The sequence below is a fragment of the Staurois parvus genome, unplaced genomic scaffold (genome assembly GCF_062004578.1).
Source record: "Staurois parvus isolate SC_StPar_1 unplaced genomic scaffold, SC_StPar_1.0 ptg000242l, whole genome shotgun sequence".
NCBI classification, from domain to species: Eukaryota; Metazoa; Chordata; class Amphibia; order Anura; family Ranidae; genus Staurois; species Staurois parvus.
The window spans coordinates 2,210,485-2,224,583 of record NW_028318038.1 but is presented as its reverse complement, the minus strand read 5'-3'; the positions used below and the strand labels follow the sequence as shown (position 1 = coordinate 2,224,583).

General features: G+C 42.0%; 1 protein-coding gene across 1 annotated transcript in view; it reads right to left on the bottom strand.

The window, feature by feature from the left end:
* VPS36 (vacuolar protein sorting 36 homolog) overlaps positions 1-14,099 on the bottom strand; it is an 81,191-nt gene that overhangs the window by 8,603 nt on the left and 58,489 nt on the right. The window contains exons 7-11 of the mRNA XM_089680339.1: positions 13,340-13,372; positions 13,170-13,247; positions 6,711-6,845; positions 6,542-6,607; positions 2,397-2,461 (exon numbers count right to left, since the gene is read on the bottom strand). Of these exons, the coding sequence (XP_089536465.1) occupies positions 2,397-2,461; positions 6,542-6,607; positions 6,711-6,845; positions 13,170-13,247; positions 13,340-13,372 (377 nt within the window). The remainder of the gene's footprint in view (positions 1-2,396; positions 2,462-6,541; positions 6,608-6,710; positions 6,846-13,169; positions 13,248-13,339; positions 13,373-14,099) is intronic.

Sequence of the window (14,099 nt, the reverse complement as noted above, 5' to 3'; positions counted from 1 at the left end):
GTAAACCAGAGTAGACTAGTTTATTTTAACACAGATACAAGATATATACACTCAAGGAAACAATTACCCCTCCCTGCATAATGACACAGGGCAGGGCAATCTACATTTAGTAACAAGAGACACACCAACAGACTGTCCCATCAGGAGGGAGGACTGTTGGAGACACCCCGCACCAAGCCAATACGCATAAACACATACATCCCATAATAGTTTGCTCCCAAGCAAGACACACAATAGAACAATGGGATGCAACCACATGGCACCAAACAATCAACAACCCCCCACCCCAATATTAGGACAGATCACCCTGTACCCCTAACAGGCACAGGGTGACTTACACATAATAGGGATAAGGGGAGCTGAGGCAGGGATCTCGACACCTCTCCAAAGTGAGCTGGGTTCCAATGGCCCCCACCAAAAGTGACTCCTGTCACATAAACTGTAAAATATATAGTACACACAGATTGAAACTTGGCCGGTCCAGCAGAGATTGGCCAAATTTTGAACTGTGCGTGGTGCTTAATGTCTGTTAAAAGTTAAATCGGTAGATCGACTTCTGTCCAACGGGACTGCTAGAAAACTTTCATTTGATCAGCCACTGCAGCCAATCAGCTGCAGTGCTGCTCAGTGTAGTCTGACAGCAGAGAAGTCCCACTGCCTGAATACAATAACACAGCGGAGATGAATTTGGCCAAATGAAAACATGTGAAGCAAGTTTACCCAGCTTTAAAAGATTGCTTGTTTTTTGGAGCTTTTTCAATTGAATTTCACAGCGGTCAAGATTATAAACTGATTCTGGCTCCATTAATTCACATTATCCCACCTCTCCTTCTGATCTAACACAGGAACTGCATCCAAATTCTTCACAGAGAGACCAGATCTCCAAATAAGGAAGCACTGTCAGGTCCCTGACTCGGGACCTGACCCCTCCTGTGTTTTAAGTGCCAACATCAGCATCTTTCTTAATTTCTAATAAATCGTGGCAAAAAAAAAAAAAAAATCACCTTGCAGTATCTACTTTCCAAAAAAGGGTTATTTTTGGGGCATTTGCACTGTCCTAGCATTTTTTAAATATGTTTTATAACAGAAGATAAGGAAAACTTTTTTTCTTAAACTGTTTGGTCTTTTTTTTCTTTATATAGTAAAAATGTAAATCAAATACTGCTAAAATAAAGCTCCCTCTGTCTGAAAAATAAAATGTATATAAAATATATTTGGATACACGGTTACATCATTGAGTAATTGTCAGTCAAACTATCACAGCACTGAAAAATGGCCTGGCATTACAGGCTGATACTCAAGAGCCTAAAGCCATGCTGGAACTGTGGCAATTCATCCCAGCACAGTTTTTCTGGGCTTTAGCATTGGAACCATTGGGTGATTAGCTAGAAACCATTGGCTGCCTAAGGACTCAATTCAATACTGCTAGCCCAGGAGCTGATTGATTTATTGCTTTAGTCTCATTTACATGTGCATACATATTAGTGCACCCTTGCAAAGGGGCTGTTTTTGCCTACATAAGATTCATAGGTGTTCCATGCATCCACGTGCAGAGAGTCTTATTCATGTCTATTGGAACTCGGTGGCTGCATAGCTGGTGGTTCCAATCTGACAGCCCTGCAGGTGCATGTCCCACAGACAGTGTGTGTTCGGGGACATGCATCAATATAGCTGTCTAACATTTATTTTATTTATTACAGGCACTTATATAGCGCCATCAGTTTACGCAGCGCTTTACATATATATTGTACATTCACATCAGCCCCTGACCCAAAGGAGCTTACAATGTAAGGTCCCTATCTCACATTCATACATACACACACTAGAGCCAATTTAGACAGGAGCCAATTAACCTACCAGCATGTATTTGGAGTGTGAGTTGGAAATCCATGCAGGCACAGGGAGAACATGCAAACTCCATGCAGGTAGTGCCAAGGTTGGGATTCAAACCAACAACCCTAGTTCTGCTATGTGGATGTGCTAACCACTTGGCCAATTTTCTGCCCCTACATGAAAAGGATTACATGCATGAAGATGCATTAAACACTTGTGCATCCAGATGGCCCTTTGCATGGGTGTACTTATAGATACGCCTGTTTGAATGTGGCCAAAGTGATAAATCAAGTAGCTCCTGCAATAGCAATACTAATGCACAGTTTAAAGAATAATGATAAGTATTCATCTATATAAAATAGTGGGGATGAATAAAGTGTTCCCAATTTGGATTTGAGAAAGGAAGTGTTACGGAAGGCTTTGCTCATGATCTCCATACAAGAAATCTTATTTGACATACAGAAAGGAAAATCATCAGAGAATGGATGGCCTGTGGCACAAGCTGCAGGCAGAAAACAAAGGCCATCATAAAAAGGCACAGGAGGAAATGTTAGGTTTCTTACCGGACAGGAAGCTTCAGAGACTCAAACATTTTGCAGGCGTTTACTAGATCCTCTGGAGACAGCAACTGAAAGATAGCAACACTTATTCAACACTTGTCCATTGTAAGACTTGTATTTTCCTTCTGTTTTAAGTCATAATAAAAACGCTTTACTGTGAAATTCTAAAAATGTCTTAGTACATTCCTCAACATATACTTATAAAATGATGGTACTATGTTAGTACTTAGTTCAAAAAATATTTGAATTCATTCATATATAGCCTGTGAGGGAGTGTTTTTAAAGGGAAAAAGTTATGAGTGATTGGGATTGAATCTGAGTCATACATGTGCAAGTTTATTACGATCTAGACTACACCTCCCCCTCACTTCACCTCCATAACATTCAGAGATGTTCTGTAGCAGTCAAGAACCCAGGCAAGGCTGACAAACCTGCTGTATATCTAAAGTCATTTTTTCACTTTGGATAGAGTAGGGAAAGGGTTAACACTGCTGTCAGTTTTTTTCTCACCTGTGACTCATTAGGGAGATTTCTCTTCACTTCCTGTCCTGTATACTCAACAGGAAGTGAGAAGATATCTTCTCAATTGTCATGGAAATTTTGTATTTACAGGTTGAACTTTAAAAGTGTCATATATTAGTGTTATTCATATGTCTCTCCTGGCTTAATTAAAGCTCTGAAGGCTGCAATTAGGCCATGCGCATGTACAATGTATGTATTACAGTACTCAGCTCGGTAATGGAGGAGATGGCAGATCTGCGCTTATAGACCGGCGTGTATACCACCACGGCATTAGATGCGAATGCCGCCGGCGGTAGGCCGCGGGCCTGTATCCACATATCAGCAGCATAGTACCACATGGACTTCGTACCGCCAGGCGCCAAGTGGTGTGAACTCCGTGTGTAGGCTCATGTATATCTTACAAGCCATTACCGACCTGAAACTGTATCTGGATGGATGTGTTTTAATAAAGATCGTATCGGGCCCATTCAGATACAGACTGGCACTGTTTAATCTAGGGGATGCTTGTACAGAGAATTTACATACCACTAGGAGCTAATAAGAACGGAAAGTTTGCTCTCATGGGGGGGAGGGGGGGACTTGTGTAAAGGCGGAAGGTTGCTTCCCTCAGAGAGCTCATGGAGGGAGGGGAGGACTGGTGATAGATAAGAGGAAAGGCTACGCTCCAATCGGAATGTACATCCTGTGTATAGGCACTCCCCATGCATTGTTCTGTGGGAGGGGATTGACCTGACTCATGTGGGGGGCGTGTGTGTGTGTAATAAAACCGGGGGCTGAGTCTGAAGCCAGTCTCTATGTGAATTCCAACAGCAACCTGAGAGTGTCGTGTGATCATTCCCAGGTAACTGGAGCTCCATTTCCCCACAATTCTGAGATAGCTAAACCAGTTGGAGGCGCAGGAATCGTGGAGCTAAGCTGCAGTCGCGGTAAGCGAGATTCGCACAGCTTTATGTGGGATTGCTGCGCATCCAACTGCGAGTACTCACGGTAAGGAGAAATTCGTTAAAAGCGAATTTCCAAGACACAATGTGAGGGAAATCCCCTCTAGACAGCTGTCACAATGGAAAATTTTCCTGTATTTCTGTTCTGGTGGTGCCTCAACATTATGGATTAACCGTATCAAAGAAATAGTGCAGCGCTTAAATTAATAGTCCTCAGTAATTCCTGCTTGATTCAGAGAGGGATACCCTTCCAAGTGCTGAACCAGATGTACACTTCCAGTGGCACCAGGGAATAATATTCATACACTGCACTGTACCAAGTGTAGTTCCGGTGAGTGGGCATTTCTTCCATTCTAAATTGAGGAACATCCACTGATTGGGAATTACTGAGGACTATTAATTTAAGCGCTGCACTATTTCTTTGATACTGTATATTGAGGTTTTGTTGGTTGCCTTGAGTGTACAGCTGCTGAACTGATTAGCGCTCACTTTTTCACTTTGTTTACCAATTATGGATTAACCATTGGTGATAATGACAACTGGAGAGAGCAAATCAGACAGAAAAAAAAAAAGTATATAGCCCTGTATAGACGGAAATATCTAGGGTGCCAATGCTGTCTTCTCTTAAAAATGCTAGTTGTCTTAGTTTCTAGCGGTCATGTTGATTCAATAAAAGGTGTTCTGATGTCCTTTTCTGCATGGTTGCTTTGGCTAAGCCAGAGACAGCCAGTCATCTAGTATTTTCAGAATGGGAGCACAAAAAATAAGGATGGATCTGCTCAACTTCCAAACGCATTTACATTTATTATTAATACATCCGATACAGTGGAACTCCACCTGCTCCTCTTATGTGCTTCACTCCACACAGACTCCCTGACTAAGCTCCTTATGGAGTGAAATGCGTAAAATGAGATGGTAGATGTTCCCTGTATGAGACGATGTTAATAAATGTAGTCTGGACTTTTGGAGTGGCTCCATCCTTGTTTTTTTTTGTGCTAAAATTCTGAAAATACTAGATGACTGGCTGTCTCTGGCTTAGCCAAAGCAACCATGCAGCAAATTATGTCAGAACACCTTCTATTGAATCAGCATGACAACTAGCAAATAAGACAACTAGTATTTTCAACAGAAGACAGCCCTGGCACCAAACATATTTCCCTTTATACAAAACTATTCTATTTTCCTTTTTCCAGAGGTCTATATAATCTACTGCAAGCTTCTCATTGCACTTCCCAGTGGGACTGTTGGTTGTTCCCAAAGTTAATTATTATTATACAGGATTTATATTGCGCCAACAGTTTGCTCAGCGCTTTACAATATAAAAGGGAGACAATACAGCAACAATACAGTTCAATACAAGAGGGATAGGAGGACCCTGCTCCTTGGAGCTTACAATCTAAGAGGGAGGGGCTGGTGGTACGAAAAGTAATAACTGTGGGGGATGGACTGGTAGAAGGAATAGAAGATTCCGTTATTAGCTGAGGGCACGATAGGCTTCCCTGAAGAGATAGGTTTTCAGAGATCACCTAAAAGTGGACAGAGCAGGCGATAGTTAACTATGTGGTTCTAACTAAATTAGAGCAAAAAGGTGTTCAGAACCTTTTTTTTTTTTAACCATTCACAACTTCAGTTTCAAGAGCACGTACAAAGGGAAGACACCAGCAAGTGATTTAGAAAGTGGGACAGCAAAGTCCTGAAAATGAATGCCAGAATGAAAATAAACTGATATGGTCTACTGACTGGGAGAGTTAAGCTAAAGCCAAACAAGTGCTTTATAATAAAAACTAGCCCCTCCCTCTTAGATTGCAAGCTCCAAGGAGCAGGGCCCTCCTATCCCTCTTGTATTGAACTGCATTGTTGCTGTATTGTCTCCCTCGTTATATTGTAAAGCGCTGAGCAAACTGTTGGCGCTATATAAATCCTGTATAATAATAATAATATAATAAAAATCTGAAAATTCATTGCCTTGCACATGATATAACAAAAATAAAAAAAGCTCTTGCTGTAATACTCATCTTATTTATGGCACTGCCCCCCCCCCCCCAATACAAACTTACTTCACTAAAGTCCCCCTTTGGTCCTCTTCCACATTGGATGATGCTTAGTATCATTCAACCCATTTCTGTAAGCCCAGGACATCAAGGACCTGCCCCCATGAGGATATGTCTATAAACTGGACCTGTCCCTCACAGGAGAATGGTGCAGGGGTGGCGGTATGTGGCTACAAAGCACCATTCTATGCAACATTTAGGATTTGCCCAGTATCAAAGGAAGAGGACCCATGACATTATATGACTGGAGTGAAGACCCACAGTAAAAGGTGCGCATAGAAAAACCTGAACCCTGGTCCCTGAACCTGTACACAATCAATACATCTGAACAGCACAAAAATAAGCCCGCTCTTCTTCATAAAAGCCCAAAGTAAACCTTTACTGATGTTATCCAGTACAAGGGTAATTCACCTGCTTCTCTAACTTGCGTCATTCAGCTTAGGAGCGTTACGACAGCTTCTAACAAAATGAAACGCATTAGAGGAGGAGGTAGATTAGCTTTGTACTGGATAACATCAATAAAGGTTTACTTCAGGCTTTTATGAAGGAGAACAGCTTCTTTTTCAACCTGTTGAAACGTCATACTATGAACGTGATAGGGCAACAATGGCCACTCTCTTTATACCATACCTACCTCCATGCCCCTGGCTCTGTTAACTAGACAGTATACTTCTGTAAGAGACATTATACCCCCTCGTTCCTAGAAAATGAAAACATATCGGGAGATGATGCAGTGTTGAATGTATAACATACGTACACACAACAGATTTACAAACTAACACATCAAAATGTACTTATCTAACCTCCAATGGGTTTTGTAACATTGTAGCCAGCTGCTTTGCAAGTTGCATGTGGTAATGAGTGCCAGATCCATGAGTTTCCCGAGTCACTGGATTGGCAATGCCCATGCTCAAGAGGTAGGATTTAAACCGAATGGTCTGCAAAAAAAAAAGTGCAATACATAATTAAACCGTTATATGGCTAAAGGAAAAGGTGAATGGAAAACAAATATTCGAGTGGTTATAGAGATTTTTAAAATAGGCATGAAAATCTCTGTAGTAGGCATTGAACTGTCTCACCCCAGAGGATCACAAATCCATTCTCTGGATGCCAAGCAAACCTGTTCTTATTCAGAGATGTAAGCTGCCACTCCTGACCTCTACAACTGGAAATTTTAAGCAGCACATAAACAATGCAACCAGTTGACTCTCCAATCAACACAGTCAGTGTTGATGGGGGAATCGCTCCCACAGTGGTATGGGGGGGGGGGAGTTTGGGGATTCTTCCCAGCCAGCAGGGCACAATGATTACTGATAGAAAATGTATATTGTATAGGGCGCGCTTGATGGAGCCCAACCTCTGTAGCTGTAAGATAAAGGTGCCAGATGGATATCAGGGATGGATGGATGGGAGCAGTAACACTTAGGCAGCTCTTCTTAGAGTGGAAGCAAGGCTCTAATGCAGTAACAATGATTACTGATAGCAGCTGTAGCTGCCAGTAGTAATCGCAAGTAAAAAAAAAGTCAGACAGGCTGGTTGTACTCAAGTTGATGGATGGATTAGCTTGGGTACAACCAGCCTGTCCAAAGACAGATCAAATTTCAGACGGTCCCTGCTGAACCAGCCGAGATTTGATCCATCTATGGCCAGCTTAAGTTGCCTGCCTGCCATGCCAACTCAAAGGCTTAAAAATGTGAAGTCCCTGACCTAGAAAAAGATCAGAAGTTCTGACTCAGTGGCTGCACACTTGCTCCAGGTTGGCCACCTACAATACTGAGGTCAAAGGCAGCCAAGCAGCTGACATTTTTTTTTACAACGGTGTGAGCAATGGCAGGTAACATTTCTTCTATTACTTTTCATTAGCTTACCAGAAGATATGTATTAAAAGCTACCTGGCACCGACTATAACAAAAAAGTCATTTTTGGAGGAGGTTGGCCTTCTAAATGGAGTTTTTAATTTACCGGTAAATGTATTTAATATATTCTTGGTAGTTCACTTTAATGCTTGCTTATCCCCACATATACTTACCTGTACTTAATTCCCTCACCATTCCATTTACCAAAGAGAAATACCAATTACTGCTGGCTAACTAGATCATGTGACTCACTAACTTGGTGTTTGAACCAATGATGTCAGATGGGGGCAGGGAAATTCCTATGTAAGCTCCAGCTAAGATCACCCTGAAAAAGGACCTCTCTCAACAGTGAACGAAGCAGTAAGGAAGTGAAGAAAATGTCAGTATCACATGTATGTTTTATAGCCATTTATACAATGTTGTATTTGCCCCTTTCCTGATTTTCCGATTTTTGCCTATATGTCACACTTAAATTATTCAGATCATCAAACAAATGTTAATATTACACAAAGTTTATAAATGATGATTTCATTTATTAAGGGGAAAAAGCTGTCCAAACCTGCCTGGACCTATGTGAAAAAGTAATTGACCCCCCCCATTCCCCCGCTGAATCATGAACGAACTGTAATTAACCACATTTTTTGGAAAGCCGAGGTAAATTTCACTTGCCACACTCAGGTCTGATTATTGCCAACCCTGTTGAATCAAGAAGTCCCTTAAATAGAAAAAGTGAAGCAGATCTCAAACAGCAACACAGCATGTCGCATGTTCTAAAAAAAATTCAAGAACAGATGAGAAACAAACAAATTTATTGGCATGTACCAGTCTGGAAAGGGTTTCTAAGGCCTTGGGACTCCAGGGAACCTCGATGACAGCCATTATCCACAAATGAAGAAAACTTGGAAGTGGTGAATTTTCCCAGGAGTGGCCGGTCTACCAAAATTACTCCAAGAGCACGACTCATCCAGGAGGTCATAAAAAGCACCCAGGACAACATCTAAAGAACTGCAGGACTCACTTGTCTCAGTTAAGGTCAGTGTTCATGATTCAACAATTAGAAAGAGACTGGGCAAAAATGGCCTCCATGGGAGGGTTCAAAGGAGAAATCCACTGCTGACCAAAAAGAACACAAAGGCTTGTCTCACATTTGCCAAAAAACATCTTGATTATCCCCAAGACTTTTGGGCAAATATTCTGTGGACTGATGAGGCAAAAGTTGAACTTTTTGGAAGGTATGCATCCCATTACATCTGGCATAAAACTAACACAACTAAAAAGAACATCATACCAACAGTAAAACATGGTGGTGGTAGTGTGACGATCTGAGGCTGCTTTGCAGCTTCAGGACCTGGTGACTTCCCATAATTGATGGAACCATGAATTCTGCGCTCTACCAGAAAATCCTAATGGAGAATGTCCGGCTATTAGTTTATAACCTTAAGCTCAAGAGCCCTTTGGATTATGCAGCAGCACAATGATCTAAAAACATGCCAGCAAGTCCACCTCTGAATAGCTAAAAAAAATAAAATAAAATAAACAAAAAAAAAAAGAAGGTTTTGGAGTGGCCTAGTCAAAGTCCAGACTTCAATTCAATTGCGATGCTGTGACATTATATAGGCTGTTTGTGCTCGAAAATCTTCCAATGTGGCTGATTTAACCACTTGCCCTCCAGAGGATATACCCCCCTTCCTGACACCAGGTCACTGCGTTACTTTAACTGACAATTGCGCAGTCATGCAGTGCTGCACCCAAATTAAATTTACATCCTTTTTTTCATATGAATAGAGCTTTCTTTCAGTGGTATTTGATCGCCTGTGTGTTATTTTATTTTTTGCACTATAAAAAAAAAAAAAAAAAAAGACCGACAATTTTGAGAAAAAAAACAATATTTTTGACTTTTTGAACATTAAACATGTCCAGTAAAAAAGGGCGGCACAACCTGCTATTAGGTTACTTTTTCACATAGGGCCAGGCAGGTGTGGACATCTTTTTTCCCTTAATAAATGAAAAACATAATTTAAAAACTGCACTGTGTACTGTATTTACTTGGGTTATCTTTGTGTAATATTAAAATCTGTTCATTTAAATGTGACAAATATGCAAAAAATAAATATCAGGAAGGGGGCAAATACTTTTTCACAGCACTTTACAATGTTAACAATTTACACTGCATTTTTTTTATATTGTATAATCACGTCAGTCCCCGTCCTCAAGGAGCTTACAATATAAGGTCTCTAGGGACCAATTTTGACATAGTAGGGGCCAATTTAGCCAGGAGCCAATTAACCCACCAGCATGTCTTTGGAGTGTAGGAGGAAACCAGAGTACCCAGAGGAAGCCCACGCAGGCACAGGGATAACATGAAAACTCCATGCAGATAGTGTCCTGGCCAGGATCAGAACTAAGGGATCTGAACAGAAGTGCTAAGCACTAAACCACTTTGCTGCCTGCTACAGGGACCAGCTTTAAACTAAACCTTCTGCCTTACTCTGCATGCTAAAAGCACAGGTCACTTTATTTGGGTCTTGATTCCTGCACTCCCATATGGAAGAAAAATATATTTGAAAAATATTTGAAAAATATTCTTCCCAAATATATTGCCATATATTTGAAATGCTACAATTTTGGCCATATTAAATATATTTCAATTTTGGCCATATTAAATATATATATATATATATACACACACACATATACACACACACATATACACACACACATACATACACACATACACAAATATGCATAAACATATACACACACACTGCATGTTGAAATACGTTTTTATTACAAAATATATGAAAAATATTTTTAGAAATACATTTCAAATATACTGTATATGTCTTTAAAAATACAAATCTACATTTCTGGAATGCATTTACAAATATATGTAAAATTATATGTTAAAATGTTATTTTAATGTTATTTTAAAAAAATATATATTTTTAAAATATATTCTTCAGATTTTTTTTTACATATAAAAAAGTAATTTTAGCATATGTTTGTAAATGCATACCAAAAATGTAGATTTGTATATACAGCATATCTGAAATGTATTTTTAAAAATATTTTTCATATATTTCATAATAAAACGCATTTCAACAGGCAGTATTTATAAATAGATAAATATATATATATATATATATATATATATATATATATATATACATACACCGTATTTTTCGCTCCATAAGATGCACCTGACCATAAGACGCGCCTAGGTTTTAGAGGGGAAAAACAAGAAAAAAAAATATTCTGAACCAATGGACTGCAGACACAGTACAGGGGATGACCAGAGACTGCGGACACAGTACAGGAGATGACCAGAGACTGCGCACACAGTACAGGAGTTGACCAGAGAATGCAGACATAGTACAGGAGATGACCAGAGACTGCAGACAGTACAGGAGATGACCAGAGACTGCGGACATGGTACAGGAGATGACCAGAGACTGCGGACACGGTACAGGAGATGACCAGAGACTGCGGACACGGTACAGGAGATGACCAGAGACTGCGGACACGGTGCAGGAGATGACCAGAGACTGCGCACACGGTGCAGGAGATGACCAGAGACTGCGCACACGGTGCAGGAGATGACCAGAGACTGCGCACACGGTGCAGGAGATGACCAGAGACTGCGGACACAGTACAGGAGATGACCAGAGACTGCGGACACATTGCAGGGGATGACCAGAGACTGCGGACACAGTGCAGGGGATGACCAGAGACTGCGGACACAGTGCAGGGGATGACCAGAGACTGCGGACACAGTGCAGGGGATGACCAGAGACTGCGGACACAGTGCAGGGGATGACCAGAGACTGCGGACACAGTGCAGGGGATGACCAGAGACTGCGGACACAGTGCAGGGGATGACCAGAGACTGCGGACACAGTGCAGGGGATGACCAGAGACTGCGGACACAGTGCAGGGGATGACCAGAGACTGCGGACACAGTGCAGGGGATGACCAGAGACTGCGGACACAGTGCAGGGGATGACCAGAGACTGCGGACACAGTGCAGGGGATGACCAGAGACTGCGGACACAGTGCAGGGGATGACCAGAGACTGCGGACACAGTGCAGGGGATGACCAGAGACTGAGGACACAGTGCAGGGGATGACCAGAGACTGCGGACACAGTGCAGGGGATGACCAGAGACTGCGGACACAGTGCAGGGGATGACCAGAGACTGCGGACACAGTGCAGGGGATGACCAGAGACTGCGGACACAGTGCAGGGGATGACCAGAGACTGCGGACACAGTGCAGGGGATGACCAGAGACTGCGGACACAGTGCAGGGGATGACCAGAGACTGCGGACACAGTGCAGGGGATGACCAGAGACTGCGGACACAGTGCAGGGGATGACCAGAGACTGCGGACACAGTGCAGGGGATGACCAGAGACTGCGGACACAGTGCAGGGAATGACCAGAGACTGCGGACACAGTGCAGGGAATGACCAGAGACTGCAGACAGTGCAGGGAATGACCAGAGACTGCAGACAGTGCAGGGGATGACCAAAGACTGCAGACAGTGCAGGGAATGACCAGAGACTGCTGACCTTTGGGAAGGGAGGGGGAGCGGGTACCTGAATTTGACAGGCACCCGCTCCCACTTCCGCGGAGTTGTCCTTCCTTCCTTCTTCCCGCACATGCGCGAGAAGCGCTGCGCTTTGTGAATGGCCTGGCGCCTTCTGGGACCTGTCATGTGTCCCAGAAGACACCAGATCATTCACAAAGCGCAGCACATGCGCAGTGGGCACCCGGCTGTCACAGAAGCCAGCGCGGGAAGACTGTGCAGCGCTGGAGCGAGGAACAGGTAAGGCCCTGCAGGAGAGAACAGCTGAGTGGCCGGCACGGTATTCTGACATGGTGGCGGCAGAAATACCGGACCGGCCGATTTATATTCGCTCCATAAGACGCACTGACATTTTCCCCCCTTTTTTGGGGGGAAAAAAGTGCGTCTTATGGAGCGAAAAATACGGTATATATATTTCAAATATATTTTTCTTCCATATGGGCTGTAACCTCCATTTTGCTATGAGATCAATAAAAAAAATATATAGGGAAAGTTTTAATGCCTGCAGCAACCATCAGTTTCTCCATTTCATTTTCTGCAAACATGAATGATTAAATCATAATCTTGTCTACATGGAGCCCACATTGTTAACCTGGAAAAACAGATTATATAGGATGTGGATGGTAATGTTATAGACGTTCAATATTAATATGAACAGAACACACAAAATATATATGATATCTGGAAACATAACAGGTGCAGATGTTATGTCAGACATAACCTTTATGTTTTCCCTGGAAAGAGTCCATATAAAAATCCGGTGATGTTTATCTTCCCAGTTTTACCTGGCAGCCCATGTGTGCACACACAGTCTCATACCTCATCTTCTGTGATGTCTCCTTGTTTGTCTTTGATTTTGTTAGCTATCGATTTGGACAGTTCCACCATTTCCTTGGCCTGTAAAAATAATGAAGACAACCATCTTTCACTGCTCTGCCGTCAGGAAATGGCTGTGCTGGACGTGGACTCACATTAATGTTTCAACGTACCTTTTCCATCAGCTTGCTCAGATCCTCAAAGGCCTGGAAAACAAAATAAAGAACCAATATATAGTTAGTGGGATGAGTTACCCTGTGCACTATGATCCCTGCTAGAACTGGTTCTGAGAACAATCTACACGCACTGACAGCAGGCCAAACCAAGAGATTACAATATAACTCTGTGAACATATTATATCATATGTATACAAGGAGGACAATAACCCTATTATTGCCTATTGTGAATGTTTGAAGCAGTGACTACATTTTTAAAAAAAGGTACTGCTTGGACCTTGAAGAAGGGGACATTCCCCGAAAGCTTGTCCTCAAAATTGTATGTTAGTGCAAATAAAAAAAAGTATCACGGACAGTACTCAATTGTTTCTGTAAAAAAAGGTTGAAATGTCAAGCAAACACATGGGACCATATCAAACCAAAATGAGAAAGAGGACATATCAAATAGTATAATCATCCTGTACATGGTTAGCATGATGATAAAGGATTATTAAACAACACATCCCTGTGTTTTTCAAGCCCTTACATCCAAAAGATTCATCATCAAAGTATGCATCCATTATTGTAGAAGTGGAAATACATATTATGAAGTGACCAAACAACCACTCAGCAAATGAATGGCCCACAATAGGAGGGAGAATGCTGCAGTTTTCCTACACCTTAAAGGGGATCTTGAACCTGAAACCTGAATGCAAGGTCTGCTTATTCAGTTAGGGTCTATCCACCATCTTAATGTACTGCCCTAAACTGTCAAAAC